Source organism: Pelobates fuscus, chromosome 8, assembly GCF_036172605.1.
Source record: "Pelobates fuscus isolate aPelFus1 chromosome 8, aPelFus1.pri, whole genome shotgun sequence".
NCBI lineage: Eukaryota > Metazoa > Chordata > Amphibia > Anura > Pelobatidae > Pelobates > Pelobates fuscus.
The window spans coordinates 129,820,639-129,839,288 of NC_086324.1; the positions used below are offsets into that span (position 1 = coordinate 129,820,639).

The 18,650-nt window shown below is 41.3% G+C and overlaps 2 protein-coding genes across 4 annotated transcripts in view; both read left to right on the plus strand.

The window, feature by feature from the left end:
- Positions 1-6,407, plus strand: part of RRN3 (RRN3 homolog, RNA polymerase I transcription factor) — a 53,552-nt gene extending 47,145 nt beyond the window's left edge. For 2 of the 3 annotated variants that reach the window (XM_063430309.1, XM_063430308.1), the window contains exons 16-18: positions 1,419-1,571; positions 4,047-4,131; positions 5,150-6,407. In XM_063430309.1, the coding sequence (XP_063286379.1) occupies positions 1,419-1,571; positions 4,047-4,131; positions 5,150-5,308 (397 nt within the window). In that variant the 3' untranslated portion in view covers positions 5,309-6,407. Of the gene's footprint in view, positions 1-1,396; positions 1,572-4,046; positions 4,132-5,149 lie in introns of those variants that run through there. The other variant, XM_063430310.1, reaches the window with a different exon arrangement.
- Positions 6,408-15,127: 8,720 nt separating this feature from the next.
- NTAN1 (N-terminal asparagine amidase) overlaps positions 15,128-18,650 on the plus strand; it is a 29,130-nt gene continuing 25,607 nt past the window's right edge. Inside the window, exons 1-2 of the mRNA XM_063430312.1 lie at positions 15,128-15,293; positions 15,747-15,849. Coding sequence (XP_063286382.1) covers positions 15,213-15,293; positions 15,747-15,849 — 184 coding nt within the window. The 5' untranslated portion in view covers positions 15,128-15,212. The remainder of the gene's footprint in view (positions 15,294-15,746; positions 15,850-18,650) is intronic.

An 18,650-nucleotide genomic window follows, 5' to 3' on the forward strand; every position in this document is an offset into this window, starting at 1 on the left:
GTCCCTTTGCTGCCGTGCAGTTGTCCTATCCCCAAAGCATAACGTTTCCACCTCCATGTTTGATGGTGGGGATGGTGTTCTTGGGGTCATAGGCAGCATTCCTCCTCCAAACACGGCGAGTTGAGTTGATGCCAAAGAGCTCGATTTTGGTCTAATCTGACCACAACACTTTCACCCAGTTTTTCTCTGAATCATTCAGATGTTAATTTGCAAACTTCAGATGGGCCTGTACATGTTCTTTCTTGAGCAGGAGGACCTTGCGGGCGCTGCAGGATTTCAGTCCTTCATGGAGTAGTGTGATTGTTTTCTTGGAGACTATGGTCCCAGCTGCCTTGGGATCATTAACAAGATCCTCTTGTGTAGTTCAGGGCTGATTCCTCACCGTTCTCATGATCGTTGAAACTCCACGAGGTGAGATCTTGCATGGAGCACCACACTGAGGGAGACTGACAGTTATTTTGTGTTTCTTTCATTTGTGAATAATCGCACCCACTGTTGTCACCTTCTCACCAAGCTGCTTGGCGATGGTCTTGTAGCCCGTGCCAGCCTTGTGTAGGTCTACAATCTTGTCCCTGACATCATTGGACAGCTCTTTGGTCTTAACCATGAGGGAGAGTTTTGAATCTGATTGATTGCTTCTGTTGACAGGTGTCTTTTATACAGGTAACGAGCTGAGATTAGGAGCACTCCCTTTAAGAGTGCTCCTAATCTCAATTCATTACCTGTATAAAAGACACCTGGGAGCCAGAAATCTTGCTGATTGATAGGGAATAAAATACTTATTTCACTTATTGACATGCAAATCAATTTATAACTTTTTTGACATGCGTTTTTCTGGATTTTTTTTGTTATTCTGTCTCTCATTGTTAAAATACACCTACCATTAAACGTATAGATTGATAATATCTTTGTCAGTGGACAAACATTCAAAATCAGCAGGGGATCAAATACTTTTTTCCCTCACTGTAAAGGCTAACGTGTAGAGCTGAAAGGTTTCCATTAATTTGTCAATGTAAATGTGCACTTGGAAGACCTCTTGGTTCCCAAACATCTCTTTGTTTCATGGATGAGAATAGGAATAGTATTATTGTTTTTATAGCGTGTGCCATACTTTAACTGTATTTCTATTTTTTCTCCTTATCTGCAATGTGTGCCCTGGCTGTGCCTTGACTGAACTAGACTGTGATTTAATAGCTAAATCTTTAATATACATTGAAAAGAAAATAGAATTTCACTTAAAAAAAAGTTCAACACAAGTTATAGGTGATTTTCAATGTTTTATTCACCATTGTAATTTCCTGTAAACTGATTGTTCTCATTTAAGGAGAAAAGTGTAAATGTGACATCAGAGTATACAAATATAGCTTTAAGCCTTGTTGTTGCATCTTTGCTAAACCTTGTCTTCTGTGAAACCCCAGGAAATACCAGTTGGTGTTTTGCTACACAATCATGGAGAGGAACAGTCGGCAGATGATCCCCATTGTAAGGAGCAGCTTGGGCGGGGACTCTACCCAAACATGCACAAACCCACTTGACAGCTTTTTTCCTTTTGATCCCTGTATTTTGAAAAGGTAAGGGTTTTTTCTTTCCTTGTAGGATGCCATTCGTTATATACTTACTAGTACACTTATCTTGATAAACTCAGCAGACAGGAATAAATGCAGGTCACAGCATTATAGCCAAACATTAGTGATTCTCATACTAACCCCCACCAGCATGGTGAGGAGGCTCAACTCTGGGGTAGGTTAATCCACCAATTGTGGCAGATCAACACTTGTCCTGCAGCTAGATTACCAGGACGGAGCTCTGAAATCTTTCTCGTGGTATCCCACAACTGTGCACAAGTGTGCTTCAGCCAAATTGTGATATATATTTTTCAGAATATTTCTGTCAGCCTGAAGAGCAACGTCTGTGGGCATGCACTTGACATGGTGCCCAAACCCCACACCACATTTTTTATTATTTTTATTTTTTTTAAATGTCTTGAATGCTTTGTGCTCTTCATATGAGGATTTTTGTTCAGTCGCAGCATGTAACCCGTGTTGTCTTGATTATTTATTCATGTTGTGCCCTTTTAAATTATGATGTTTGAAACAATGATGAAGATGATGAATAAATAATGTTTCGAGCTCAAGAGGTGCCACAAGTTTTAGTTTTGTTTTGTTTGTTTTTGTGTTAAATCATGGGCACTATCTATTAAATAAACACTCCAAATATATATATATATTTTTAAATATACATTTATTTTTATTTGTTAAACAGTTTTATAGATATACCCACAATAAAAACATGCATTTTATTATGCATTTTTTTTTTTGGGGTATATCTAAAATGCCTTTCAAAAGCTTTAAGTTTATTGTGTGGGGGGCGTTGCTAACTGCTGAAGTAAGCGGACACATGGAGTGAGAGCTCCCAGTCCTGAATGAGCTGGCAAAACAGCACTCTAGCACAGCCCATACGATGGCACCGGCAAAACAAACTAAGTTAACGAACCCGATCCGCCAAGCTAAAAAAGACCTCCTACGGCCTACTCAAGATGGCGACGAAGGCCTATCTCTATCGCAGATGTCTGAAACCCACAAATCCCACAAAGCCTTTTTAGGCAACCCGAACTGTCTCCCCAAACTTAAAGGATCACTATAGGGTCAGGAATACAAACATATATTCCTGACCCTATAGTGTTAAAACCACCATCTAGCCCCCTGGGCCCCTCATGCCTACATAAATATAGCAAAATCTTACTGTATTCAAGCCTGAAGCTGTAGATCTGCATGCTGTTTGCCTCAGAAAAACAAGCTGTCTGCTGACATCATCAGAAGTGGTGGCTTGATCCAATCACAATGCCTCCCCATAGGATTGGCTGAGACTGACAAAGAGGCAGATCAGGGGCAGAGCCAGCACAATTCAAACACAGCCCTGGCCAATCAGCATCTCCTCATAGAGATGAATTGAATCCATGAATCTCTATGAGGAAAGTTCAGTGTCTGCATGCAGAGGGAGGAGACACTGAATGTTTGGATGCATTTTAGGCAGCCATGACCCAGGAAGGATCTCTAACAGCCATCTGAGGAGTGGCCAGTGAAGTTATCACTAGGCTGTAATGTAAAGACTGCATTTTCTCTGAAAAGACCGTGTTAACAGCAAAAAGCCTGCAGGTAATGATTCTACTCTCCAGAACAAATTCAATAAGCTGTAGTTGTTCTGCTGACCCTGCACCTTACGAAACTCTTCAACAACATTAAACAGTCAGGTAAACTGCCAGTCTACTAGATATGAATGAACTGCTAGATATGGCAAGATCCCTTCCCCTTTCTGTTCCCTATCCACCATCCAGTACTATAAAACCGTAAAACACTACTGATTCATGTTAAATGTGCACTGCAAATGGCTACTGACATTTTGGTTAACATTTTGCCCTGACCAGAATAGAGCAATGTCGTACTTGACAAATGATGTGCCGACAACCTACAAATATTTTGCTCGTTTCAACTGTTGTGTTAACGCGGAAATATGTTTCCTTATCGTTGTATCACGGTCGCTATTCATTATGTTTTGAATATGATGCAAGCTTGATGTGATGTACATTTGTGCCCCGTGTGAATTAAGAACAATGATATATGATTAAAATAAAGTTTATCGTGTGCACATTCTGTTAACTCGTACACACGAAATGTTGTGGAAATGATTTAATAAATTATTGGAACTTTTGAATAACTGGGACTCTATAATAACCGGAATAGTTTTCAGGAGAAATCTTCTTAGGGATTAGAGGGGTTGATTAGATGCATTCCGAAAATAAATGTGTTTGTAGACGACCCTTGTGACTATATAGACAGCTATTCTATAATGTTGATAGAAATGGCAACATTTCTATCAACATTTGTTTTTATTTAGTTTATTTTTTTTTTCCTTTTTACTTATTGCTTTAAAACTTGAGCCATTGCCCATAAAATCATTTTTCTTTTACCGTGCTTTTTATGTAAATGTTAACTCATGATCACAGTTTTTATTTGTCTTGCCAATTTTCAACATTTATATTTGAACAGGTGTAAGAAGGTTATTGATCCTATTTACCAGATATGGGAGGAATCGAATACTGAAGATTTGAAGGGAGGTCATAAACATGTTAAGGTAACGGTGCATATACCACATTTCCTATGTTATATTATTGTAAAATTAAGGCGCTTCTACCAAGCATTTCCATCCAAATATAACAAACACAAAAACGGAGAAAACACTGGTTGTATGGCTCAGTATGAGAACGCCTTGGTAGGAAGTGCTCAACCTTTCTTGCGGGGCAATTCTCCCTCAAAGGCAAGAAGAACAGACAGGAGAGCAGAGAGAGTGTAATACTGTTGACTCCAATAAATACAGGGAAAGGGGGTTAGTATATTACAACTAGCCTAACCAAGAGCTGGAGGTACCTAGCTCTGAAGTATAATAGCTAAGGTTAGTTAAACAACTACAGCTTATTGAATTTGTTCTGGTGAGTATAATCATTCCCTTCAGGCTTTTTGCAGTATACACTGCCTTTTCAGGGAAAATGCAGTGTTTTATATTACAGCCTAGTGATAACTCCACTGGACACTCCTTAGATGGCTGCTAGAGCTGCTTCCTTGGGCAGAGCTGCAGAGTAATCAGTACTGCCATTTAGTGTCTCCACCCTCTTCGTGCAGACACTGATATTTTCTCATAGAAATGCATTGATTTCATTCATCTCTATGAGGAGATGCTGATTGGCCAGGGCTGTGTTTGAATCATGCTGGCTCTGCCCCTGATCTGCCTCCTAAACCATCTCAGCCAATCCTATGGGGAAGCACTCTGATTGGCTCGGACCACCACTTCTGCTGATGTCAGCGTATCCCCTATACTTCTGGTGCCCACTGTTATTAAGCGCTCCGCACTTTGATATACAGGAGATTTTTCACTTATATATACTTTTTGTTTTTACATTGGGTGAGGGAAAGAAGGTTCACATGTGTTTTTGAGCTGCTTGTTTAATATCATTTACACTGGTTTTTAAGCGCTATTGTTACACATAAAAAGACACTTTTATATTTAATACATTTTAAGTTAACTTATTTAAGGCTGTTTATATTTACTCCTTATGTGAACATTTCTTTATCTGTTGTGTATTCCATAAATCCAGGGAGTTGGTGCAGATGAAGAAGATGACTTTCTAAAAGGAGAGACCCCTCACAGCGATACTATGGTTGGAATGACTCCAGGTTCCTTGGAGGCTCACTTCAGGAGCCCTGCAAGCAGTGTGGGCTCTCCTCCAGTGTCTTTCCTCCAACGTCCCTTCTGAGCACCTCTCAGTAAACAAGAATACACAACATTGCTCCACGGAGCTCCTGCGTTAGTCAGGCTTCACCTCACCTACGCTCGTCAGTAAGAGGAACGAACACTACGTTTTGTATGTGAGTGAATAGTATGACCAGCAGGGAGCATCATTACACTAACACTAGAATACCAGTTCCAAAAATCACAGGACAATATTGAGGATTGGTCATGTGATTATCAGTGTAATCAATTCAAATTTGAATGGGATGTGCTGCTCAGGGGCTCTGATCTTCTAGCAGAGGGTGTCAAAACAAACAACTGGTTTGAGCCTGGGTTTAGTAGTCTTATATCAGACATAAACTAGTTGAATCAAGAAAAGAGCAGAAGAGGGCGATTTCACCTCCTATTCTGCTATGATTGGGTACCCACCTCCTCTGCGGTCTCATGGTAACAAAGTGTACCCTATGTAAAATTAAATGCTCATGTATTTAATTTAAACTCTGACTGTTGAATAGATCGGTTAACAATATGGCACTATGTTCCGGGCAGTGGTTTATATGAAATCAAAGTTTTCCTTCCAGATTTCTTTATAAACACAGTACTTTGTACTGTGAACGCCAGAGTGATTGGGCGTTTCACTGGCTATAACTAATGGTGGCTGTTTAGAGCCTTTTAAAATACTCCTGTTGTAGAATGAATCCTGCAGCATTCTCTGAATGTCAATTGATCTCTTCAAAAGGCCATTTGGGTAAGATGCAGTCTTTGTCCTATAGCGAGTCTCTTTCGTTCACTATAAATAATACCAGATTTTTATCCAAAGGTAATATTTTTTTTTGCTGAATTTGTCTGATTTATTCTTAAAGCAGATGTGTAAGTAGATTACACAATGTGATGCTAATTATTTATTTGTAATTGGGGGAGAAAGGGCAATGTGGGGAAGTGAAGACAAACGACACAACAGAATTTTGATCCCTGTTGGCAGATTTTCTTCCCCTGTAAGTTATCATGTTGTATAGTTTGGAACAAATATATACATTGCCTTCATATGAATTCTGATTTTGTTTGTATTAAAATCGATATCTTAATATATTTTTTGTTTGTGACATGACACTATTGTGCAACTGTACCTTGTACGCATGTGCTAATTTTACTTCCCAAGATTTGTTTTTGTGGATTTCTTTTATTTTTTTTTTGTTTGTACTTGTAATTGTTGAGTGTTTAAAAATGGAAGGAGTTTGTCTTGTATTGTATTTAAAATCTGCTGTTCAAATAAAATGCTTGCTTTACCTGAATAGTTTTTTTCCCTCTAAAGAGTCTAAACTATTATACATACTGTTAATGAAGTTTGTGTAAATATTAATAAAAGTTGTATTTATTTTGCTTTCATTTGGAATTTAAATGTAGCAATTACCCAGTTATACAGCTCTGGAAAAAAAATAGATACCACTTTTTTTTCCTTAAATCAGCATCTCTAAATGTATGGGTTCCATTCCATTGTCTGTTAATAACAACACGGCACACCTCATGAGCTACTGATTTAGGTGACCCAAATCTCTTTTAATTAGGGGAAGTACAATAGCCACTGCAGTGGTCAGCATTATCCTCTTGTAATAAGACCATTTGGATGGACAGCAAAAACAGGCCTATTATTACCTGAAAAGTAATTGGAATCCGTAACTATTGACCTTGAGAAAATAATTAAAAAGAAAGGTTTTGAGTGAGGAAAGGAAGGGTTCTATTGACATTACTGGTAGAGGGATACAATGAGCATCGTGCTGCTACCATTATTCAAATTACAAAGATGATGGTTCATAAGAACAAAGTCAGGCAGCAGACAACAACGCTACAGAACAGCAGAGAGAGAAAACAACTCTCCACTGACTGGGATGACCGCCAACTCATTTGAATGTTGGTCAACAACCGTAGGATAACCTCAAGTGACCTACAAAAAGTATGGTAAATGGCAGCTGGGGAGAAGTGCACACTGAGAACTGTTCAGAATAGGCTCTTAGCAGCAGGACTGAAGTCACGCAAAGCTATTAAAATCCCTTTATCTAGGCAAATATGAGCCGAGGGGGTGTGCTTCAGCAATGCTGGAATTGGGCTGATTCATCTTTGTGAAGAAAACAAATCAAGCCACATAAAAGGTTATCTTGGAAGAAACCTTGCTTCCTTCTGCTCTGATAATGTTCCTTGAGTATTGTTTCACCTGGACAATGCTCCATATCTCACAGGCAGGTCATTTGAGGTGTGGGTGCAGGACCACCAGATCAAGACCATGTCACGGCCAATCCACTCTTCAGACCTAAAGCCAATTGAAAACCTCTGGAATGTGATTAAGAAGAAAAGGATGGTTACAAGTCATCAAACAAAGCCAAGCGGCTTGAATTTTTGCACCAGCAGTGGCTTTAAGTAACCCAACAGCAATGTGAAAGACTGGTGGCGAGCAGGCCAAGACGCATGAAAGCTGTGATTAAAAGTCAAGGTTATCCCACCAAATATTGATTTCTGAGCTCTTCCTACAATAAAACATATGTATTATGTTGTTGTAAAATAAATCTAAACTTTTTTTTGACCAGTTGTCATTTTCTGCAAAAAAAATGCTCAAATTTACTATTTTTATTTGGATATCTGGGAAAATGTCAGTAAAAAAAAACATGTTCATTGTATTTAAACATATATCTATGAATAGTAAAACCAGAGCAACTGATATGTTTGCATTGGTCTTTTTCCAGAGCTGTATAGAAGAAAAACACATGGGTCTGGGATCCAGTATCCTGGAATTATATTTCATAGAATCCCTTGTTCGGCCCTAACTTCGAATTACCATTTTCAGTGTAAGTGCATGTTATACTTGAAAACTACTCCTGGGTACCGATCCATTGCTTATGGTTGTGTGAGCTTGCTCAGTATGGTAATTCATGGAATAACATTTTACCAGGTTTGGGTAGACCAATACAGGGAGGGTTAGGGATGAGGTTCCAGTCCTTGGTTTCCCTCATCTGAATACTTTGTCTTTGTCAGGAGGGACTCTGCTCAGTCTGTGTAACTTTGTGTTCGTGAACAACCTAGAGGTGCTAACTGTGGGTCATTAAGCCACAGGTCTCATATTTTAAGAAAAAAGTGTAAGGTCTCTACTGCTTCTTTCATTTTGCGTATCACAATGTCTAATGTAGGATTCCTCATAATTCGACAATGGCTCGCCTTGCAGGCAGTGCTATCTTGGTAAATAGTTTGTTTTGTGCTCTTGTAAGTGCGTTACAGGATTTGGATAGCAACCAGATCCAAGGATCTAAGAGAATATCATGTTGTAGGAGTCTAGATAACATCCAAGCCACTCCCCACAATCCATCGACCAGAGGGCAATGCCACCATATGTGAATATAGGTGCCCCGGCCTCCACATTGTTCCAGCATAAATTATATTCTGTCCACCCCATTTCAAATAATATAATGGGGGTGAAGTGCCATCTCAGGAATGTTTCTTAGGATTAACAAATATAGAGATGGAGGCAGTGGCTTCCCATATCTCCTGTCTATAAGAGGATTATGTGGGGGTCCCTGTCCCAACCTCAGGCACATAAAAATGCAAATGTTGGGAGGTTTGATACCAAAAATCGGTAAATGGAGATTTGGCTTTTTTTTGTACTGGGTATCCATGCATGCCCTCTTGAGAGCCATTAGTCTAACTGTGCATGATGTCTTTTAATTTGTAAGTATCTAAAATTTTCAAGTGTAGTGACGGTGGTATGTCATTGTGGTAGATCTTAGAAGGGTGTTACTTGTCCCTCTGTGAAAAGGTAATAGTACCTGCTCAAGTCATTATCTTCAAAGTGTGCAAAGTTACGAGGATTCGTGCCCAGAAGGAAGAGTCTGTTGGAGTAGTGAAGTGACTGTTTGTGAGTGGGAATTTCCTTGAGGTATTGTTACATATTTCAATGGAGTTAGTCAGGGCTGGTGGTATAAGAGAAAGAAAGGGCCTGTGTGCTTGGGTAGCCAAATATATAAAGATGGGATGTCCCTTCCCAAGGTGTTGTGAGGTTTACACAGAGTTTTACCCCACTCTATACATGTAGATTTAGAATTTGTGCAAATTATGTAGCATGGTAATAATGTAGGAATTGTAGCATTCCCAACCCCCCGATCTATTAGTGACTGTAGGGTCTTAAAGTTCGGAGCAAAAATGTGGAAGCTAGAAAGTAGGTTAATCTTTACTGATGCTAACCTTCCTTATCACAATTGAGAGAGGCCCTTCCATGTTCCATGAGGTTTGAGAGGTCTGCTGGAAGTTGAATGCCGAAGTATTGTATGTTTGAATCTGTGAATTGGAATGGTATGTTGATTGCAGGTGGACCCTAACCTGAGTATCTAAATTGAGTGGGAGAGCTTTGGTTCTGTCTATATTTACTTTGTACAATAAAAATGAAAATCCAGCGCACTCACTTGTCTACTAAACAGTTATTATAGTGCTGAACAATTTTCTTAGTTTTATTAAAAACACCTAATCTAGGGGGGTTTAGTTACATTATAATGGGGGTTTAGTTACATTATATGATCATACATTGCATAAGCCTGCCACAAACGTCAATGTACCCCATCTTTGGCAGGTCCTACTCTGTCTTCTAAATGAGCTACTCACTTGGGGAAATCCTTCCATCTCGAGTTCTCTGCAGTACAAGACTTAAATAGGGTCCTGAGATGAGGCACCTGTAACAGGGAGGGGTGCAAAACCAAGGAGCTGGCTAGACTCCTAAATATATACATATAAATGAGTATCTAAATTGAGTGGGAGAGCTTTGGTTCTGTCTATATTTACTTTGTACCCACATATTTTGCATATTCATCCATTAATGCCAGAAGGTGAGGTATCGCTGTGCTGGGTTTGGTGATGGACAATAGTAGGTCATCTGCATGTGCTGCATCCTTGTACTGCTGAGATTGTACCATAAGACTTATTATCAATGTATTCACTCAAATAGCTTGCAGGAGTGATTCTAGAGGTAATACAAAAAGTATAGGGAAGAGTGGACACCCTTTTCTTGTTTCATTATATATATGGTGAAAGTAGGAGGATTATTATGTGGGTTGAGAAGATTGGCAGTTGAGTTGGAGTATGTGAGCATTTTAGTAAACAGCTTGATATCTATGTTAAGTAGTGATATACGTCTGTAGTGTCCTGGTTCCAGGTGAGACTTATTAGACTTTGAAATGAGGCATATGTTGCCTGAACCATGTCTCGGGGGAACAAGTCTCCTCGTAATATTGCAGTAAATAGCATACTTAAATATTGGATTAGGATGTCTGAGAATGTTTTGTAGTAAATAGGAACATTATTAAGATTAGAAAAATGCTTTAAATTTAACCTGAATTATGAATTTCTATCCCATCAATGTTGATGTCTCCTATGTTTCCATTGGAATAGGAAAAGTGTATTTATCCTCTGGTCAGGTTACTACCAACAGAGTTTTACTGACTTATGACTTCAGTGAGTATATATTGTATGAGTGAGTGATAGTCTTGTGTGGGTCGAGGCCTATCCAAGGTTTCTCGCAGTCTGTGGAACATCTTTAGTTTGTGGAGAGAGTCTCTTTCTTGAATGTTGTCTTGATGTTTGAGGTTTGTCCCAGAGTGGTCCCTTGAAGTAGTTGGTCAGTGAGCTGGTGGTGTCAAAAGAGTAATTTCTAGCATTTTATCTGTGTCCAAGAGATTGTGGGTCATATTGTTCTTTTGGGCCATTAGTTTAAATTGGAGTCCACATCTACAGCTTATTACTTTTAGTTAGCGGTAGTTAGTGGTTTCAGATCCCTGCACTTGCTGAGCGTGGTTATGGAGAGGTCTGTGATAATATTCCATATTAATTAAGTATGATTGATTGATCACTATTGAGCATATAAGCACACATAGCACATATTACTAGATGCAGGCTTGAAGGCCACAATTACTAGATGCAGGCTTGAAGGCTTTATGCCACAGCTATTAAGAGCTGACACAGCACTACAGCTGTTTACTAAGCTGACACAGCACTATAAGCTGACACAGCACTTCAGCAGTTTGAGAAACTTATGTTGCCATCTCTAGAACAGTACAAAGAAAGCTTGTAGATAAGCGATAATTAACCGCACAAGACTTGGCATAAGTTCTGGTGGTCCTGAATAGTCTGGCCAACTGCCAGGTCCATCCAGCTGCTTGTATTAAGGTCTTTTGCTGGGCTGCACTGGTAAGGAACTACTGACTGTCCTTGAAACAAAACAGCGAGGCAACCAATGGGGTCAGGTCTTTGCGCTACAGATTGCTATAGTTGCACCCGATGGAGTCAGAGCACAAGCCTCACTCATTAATCTTGCAGTGCGGCCAAGCTTCTCCCCAAGGGAACATTAGGCTCATCAATAAACTGCAATCTTTAAGTATGGATTCCAATATTGTTCAAAGGTCCGTTTGGATTCCGGAAGTCCCTCTAGTGGCTGCCTGGTAGACAACCACTGAGGGCAGACTTAGAGCTGCAATGTAAACATTGCAGTTTCTCTGGAGTGCAATAGGGACACTGCACCCAGACCAATTAAATTAGCTGAAGTGGTCTGAGTGTCTACAGTGTCCCTTTAAATCCCTCTAAGTAAATCCAAAATTTAAGTAAATCCCTCCAAGACAATCAGCCCGAAAAAGGCAGACGGGCTCTATGTGAAACAAAGGGAAAAGAGAGCACAATGGGAGCCTCAACAAACCTCACAATGTCGAATAAATAGAAATGCCAGAAATATGAAGATGCATTCAAAAGATGCAGGAAGAAAAAGTTATTCTCAAGCATCTACACATTTTCTTTTCTTTTCTCAGAAAGAATTGTACAACAGAGAAATCCTGATTGAGGGCTACCACCCATCTTTATACATAAGCTGGAGAAGGCATTGGATCTTTTTCTAGCAGCAGCTCATGCATAGTTGTGATGCCCATACCCAGCTTGTTACCCATGGAGCACAACCTCTCAGAAGCCATAGAGTCAAAAAGCTTGCCTATTTGGAAAGTTGGAATAAAAATGATGGATTTGTCTGTACTGATATATAGACAGTCATGACCATCAAGGTCTATCGATGTCAGCAGGAATTGGATGTGGACAGGTGGTAGGAATGTGAAGGAGGCTCTGTCCAGACCAGCTGGGAAGTATATTGTCATTGACAGAAACAATTTGTGGAAAATATTTCTATAAATGTTAAAATGAGTTTAAGGCTGTTATCCTTACATAAAAAAAAGAACAAAAAAGCAACCAATCCCCCTACGTGAATGTGTGCATGTAAGCACAGTGGTGTTGGAGAGCTGTCTCTGCAAAGAATGCAGAGACAGCTCACTACCTCGCTTCAGCAGGCAAATGTCCACACTGCTGCCAGGAAAACAATTGGGAGGGTGGTAATAGTAAAAAAAATTGGGAGATTCAGGAATGACAAGCCTATGTGATGGATTGATACATCTGCACTATACCCTGCAACAACTGGCGTGAGCACAATTCTACTATTGAAATATATACTCAAACAGGGTCTATAGATTTCTGTTTGCTTAAAACATTAAAGTGGGTTTGTAACCCCTGTCCGTCATAAAGATAAAATCCCAATTAAATAATCACAATATACTGTGTTGGAATTTCACTGAAATTCCAGCGCAGTCAAAAGATATACCAAGGCAAAGTTTTTCTACGCTTGACAAAACTTGTTTTGTCGTTCCCGCCCCCCCTCCAGTGATGGATGTTGGGGAAAAGGCTCTGTCTATGGAGGAACCCTGAAGCACTGAAATAGGCTCCTGGCACATGATGCGCCAGGAGCTGGAGAGGATCAGCAGGAAGACCATGGTGGTGGCCAAGAGGAATAGATTCAGGTAAGTAAACCCCACCTTCCCCAGCACACTGTGGCCACCGGACACCCAGCGGAGTAATCACCTTCAGGGGTTTTAGCAATTTATGCAAAGACCCCAGACAGTGACAGAACTGCTTTAAGTGGACAGAAAAGAGAGAGGGAGAAGAAATACTGCCCTTGGAGGCTTCATGAAGTTGTTACTCTGATGCTGTTTCAAGCTGTATATTACAAGAAGAAACACACTCTAAAGGTGAATATAGCAATGTTTTATGTTCATCAATGACAGTAGTCTGCAATTAGAGCCATTAAAGACACAGTGAAACCAATGCAGGTACATTAGTAACTATTTACATAGCTTCTCTCATGCATTTTTCTCAATGGGAGAGCCAAGGCTTTTGCAATAAAGCCAGGGATGGGGGTGAGGGGCAGAGCGGATGGGTGCCATCGGCTCATTGGGAGCCAAAAGCAAAATACAGACAATGTTAAATACTGTAAGCAATGTCCAGATTTGGCTTTTTGGATGGGCCTCATACAGAACTGGATGGTTTGCCCCAGGGGTCATTCAGACTTGTCGGTGTCTGCACTCATAGCCTCCCTCTCATTCATAGACGTTTGTACATATAAGGGAGCCTTGTATGTATGTATGTATGTATATATATATATATATATATATATATATATATATATACACACACATATACATACATATATAAATAATATATATACTGGATCAGCTGCCCCTCAGCCAATAAGCTAGACGTAGCTTAGGAGAATTTAAGGATCTCCATACAGGATTCAGGGGGCGACGCACGACCCTGGGTAACATGTCAAGCTGGTAGCAGTCGGTTTGACTCTGGGGTGGCGTTAGGGCACTTCTGGCACCATTGTCACCACAGTACAATGCAGTGGTTATGGTACTTGTAGTGATCCTCTATGGGGTTAATTACCCATACTGTTTGCATGCATAGACTGTGGTGCAGGCATCTGCGAGGTCCCTGGTCTCCATTCCTTAATTTTCCTGAAAGGAAAACTCCAGTGCCAGGAAAACAATACGTTTTCCTTCCACTGCAGGTACCCTCTCCCTCCCACCCCCCAATCCCCAGTTGCTGAAGGGGTGAAAACCCCTTCAGTCACTTACCTGAGGCAGCGACAATGTCCCTTGTCGCTGCTTCCTTCTCCGCGCCGCTCCTCCTTCTGACTCCGTCGGTCGGTGGGCGAGACTGATCCCGCCCACCGGCCGAGGAGACCTAATGCGCATGTGCGTCAATGCCGCGCATGCGCATTAGCGCTCCCCATAGGAAAGCATTGAAAAAGGTTTTCAATGCTTTCCTATGGGGAATTGAGCGACGCTGAAGGTCCTCACACAGTGTGTGAGGTGGAGTTAACCCTGCAAGGTAATTATTGCAGTTTATAAAAAACTGCAATAATTACAGTTGCAGGGTTAAGAGTAGTGGGAGTTGGCACCCAGACCACTCCAATGGGCAGAAGTGGTCTGGGGGCCTGGAGTGTCCCTTTAAAAAAAAAATTGCCTGTATTTGCAAAAATATTGTTATCATGGGGAAACTATGCTGTACAAATCAAGTACTCTCATTCTTTTCTATGAGACCGCTTGTACCATGCACTGAATATGCAAAACATATTCACAGAATAAAAATGAAAGGACCAGAATCAGTCTCTGCCCCTTCCTGGAAGCTCTATTCATTTTTATATAAATATATTGTAATCACATTTCTAAACCCACATTGTTTTTAATATATTTGCTTCTGAGAAACTGCGGCTAAACACATAGCTAAAAAACAAAACAAACCCCCACAAAAACCAAAGACGCAAAAATGAGTAATATAGAGGAAAGGAATGAAGTCATGTACCCTCCCTGTGTTTCTATTACACTGGGACTACCAATAAGCTCCAACATGTGCACTTGTCAGAACTCCAGGCGCTGTGCATGCAGGGATGTGCAGTCTCCCAAGTCAGATCTGATGGATATTCCAAAGCCGTACGCACTACAGCTCCCGGCGTGCACCGCGCCCTGGTTGCTGCCTGACACTGTCATTGTGGAGGAAGTTTGGCTGCCTGGAGCCCACACTTTGCTGGTATGCCACTGCTAATCGGCAGCCAGAGGCTGGATGTCAGTCTGTCAGCTGCCAGGATTGTCCAGGTGCACCCTGAGCTGGAGGTGAGCAGATTGCATCATGGGGTGGGGGAGACTGTGCAGGGACATGCTCCCAGGGCTTGGCTTATGGAGCATCCAATGCAATGATAGAGAGACAGCTGGACTGAGCATTGCCCTCCCTGGGGTGTTACTATAAAGGGGCATTGCATGGTATGTGCTGGGCTGTGTGCATGCCTGCCATTCCCACACACTGCTGTCTCAGGGTATTGAGGGGGCTGATATACTGCTATTATTAGCCCCCTCCACCCCCCTATTGTTATCTAGGCTGTATTATAGGTAGGGATTTACTATGGAAATAAAAGACTGGAAACCAGATTTTGCTTTTGATTATAGACACCTAGAGCTATTCATGGGAAAAGGTGCTACATGTTAAGAGCAATGTTCACAGGCATAGTGATTCAAGGCAATGTTATTGTATGTTTCGTGGCTATGCTAATTTAAACTTTTGTTCACTAGGTGCGAGCCAAAGCATTAACAAGCCAACCAATCCATACCTTTGGACCCAAGGGATTTCTATACGTTCAGCAGAGAGAATTAGCTGTAACCACATCTAATGACAGTACGTGAATTTAATTTTTAATAGATTGTCAACTCCCGTTAATAGTTGATTAATTTAATTCTTCGTTTTTGCTTGGTTTAATACACAAAGAGCAAGATGGCTGGTTAGTCTGTTTCATGTAGATCTAGAATTCTAGTAATCTAACATTAAAAACGATTACTCTGTATATTAGGAGGTGCATTAAAGGAACACTATAGGTGTTGGGGATTAAATCAGCCCAGGCCCTTTGTGGATGATGGATATTTGCCAACTCATTCAGAGCTCTGGAAATTGGAAATGAATAGCAGAGACATGTTCAATAACCAATTCAAATTTTAATTAAACGTCAGTTGCATATATACCCCATTTTCATGTTGGTGGGGGTCATGAGCATTTATTACATAATCTGTTTTTCACACGTTATAAACAGCTGTTTCTAGTTATAACTTTCGTCATATAACGCATTACATATTTGATTAAAACCAGATATTTACAAATACCGATATCTTGGACAACATTTCGAAATCAGTACTTTTCCCGTAACTAGGATTGTATATAAATCCTATTTCCGAGAATAGGAGATAAAATGCCAAATTTATTCTTCGTTCAAATTAACCCTTATATGAACAGCTAGGATAGATATCAAAATGGATATTCGTATCTACAATTCCCCTCTTAGATCATATTGTGGTGGAATCTCGGTAAAAATAAATTTAGTAGGCCGAGATTACCACGTGGCATGTGTACGTGCATATGCTGACGTATCGATCAGTTGGTTGCACGAGGCAAGATACGATCAGTAGTGTACGGAGCATGGGCAAGCATACAGGATATAGTATTCCCCTCCTCCATTGTGCTGGACAAGCCATGCGGTCAAACAGGAAGTTACTTCTTATGTGTATTGATTGGTCAAGAGAATGTGCGGGTGGAGCTTAATATGGGAGGAGTTATGTGCCTATGTAAGGAGCCTGCACTATTGTCCGGGGCTCAGAACTTGCTGTATTTTGGTGACATTAGTCCCTCTGAGTCCCGATCGGTGATCCAATAAAGAATCTCTTCCTTCCTGAAGAAACCTGTGTCCATCTCTCTGTGCTTTGCTTCCGTCAGTTTCTCCGGTATCATTTGGTGCGTTGGCCGGGAAGCTCATCGTTCAACGGTAGCTGAGAGGCAGAGGCGTGAGACGGTCTATCTTTGCCCACGTTCTCTACGGCTGCACCCCTGAACTTCTGCGTGGACCTCCCTTCGTCTCGGCGCCACTGGTCTGTTGTCCAGGAGATCATCGGCCTCTACGTAAGAAGTGCTGGGGTGTCCCCGTCGATGAGTGTGAACTCAGGTTCAGGAACGAGGAGGTAAGACAACTGCTGTTTTAGACGGCAGACCCACTAGGGGTATACCGATTGTGCGGTAGGCCCATAAGGGGTTATTTGTGTATGGAATCTGCCCCCTCTGTCGGAGGGAAGGAGCGAAGGCGCACCGCTCAGTCGAACGCTCTTTAGTCAGACCGTTTGATTTGGTTAGTCAGGCGGGGTCCTGTGTAAATAGCCCTAGCCGGACACCGGTGTCTTGTCTAGACTAGCGTTCTAGGGTGTATATTACGTTCGCTAGGTCGGAGGGACCGGGAGACTAAGCGGCGCCTGTGTAAATTCGGTTCGCTAGCTCTCAACCTATCTTGGCTAAGTGGGAAGGCGTGTAAATTTGGAACCCACTAGATTTTTGATAGTAATCGACTAAGAGGCGCCTGTGTAAATTCGGTCCTCTAGCTCGCTATATGTGGTGCTTGGGCAGTGTGGCTAACCAAAACGGGTGTACATAGTTTTAGGTAGTCCATTCAAGGTACTGGCCAATAGTTTAGTTGGGAATTGTAAATGTGTTAAAGATTGTTTAGTAAAGTGTATATCTTGTTAGATTGCGCGAGCTCAGCCGTCTAGCGAGAGTGTTAATAGTGTGTTGCTGTATCATAGTGCACGGTACCATAACCCTGTATATTTACTGACACTGTATATAAGTACTAATCACTGTCGTCTATTGCATGTTTAACACCATAACCACTAATAATTGTATTGTGACCTTAAATTGTGCTTTGACCTATGCTAACCGTACTGTAACCGCTATTTGTAAAAGACGATGTTACTGGGGTGTGTTATAGACGGGTAATTCATATATAGAGAATTATAGCGTGGGTGACTGTATAGTTTCGCCAAAGGGCATAATATTGATTATTTAGTGACTGGTGTAACAGCTGTGCGTGTACGGGAATTCCCTGAGTGTTTATTGTGTTATTGTGTACGTTTCACTTGGTAACCGTACCACATGGTGCTGTTGCCAGAGGAAACGGGTGTGACTGTTGAAAAGTACGCGTGCATAGTATTCGTTGTCAACGACGTTCCATTGATAAGTATGGGCGCGTCGCAGTCAACGATTCCGGATCCCTTAGGTTGTATGGTGAAGAATTTTAAAAAGGGATTCAAAACATGTGATTTTGGGGTTAAAATGTCTCCTGTACGTTTGGTCACTTTGTGTACTAGGGAGTGGCCTACTTTGGTTGCGGCATGGCCGCCACGTGGCAGTTTGGATCCAACTCTGGTACAGCGCGTACACGTGGCTGTATCGGGTAGGCCTGAACTTTACGGGCAGTTTCCTTATATTGATTGTTGGAGACAGGCCGTAAATGACTCGCCAAAATGGATTCAGACATGCCACGAGGAGCAATGTCGCCTCATGGTGGCTAGGACTTGTTTGTCCACTAGGACTGGTGTTAGGCCCATTTTGGACACGCCCCCTGAGTCCGAGATCCCTTTGCCGCCCCCTTACTTTCCTTTAAG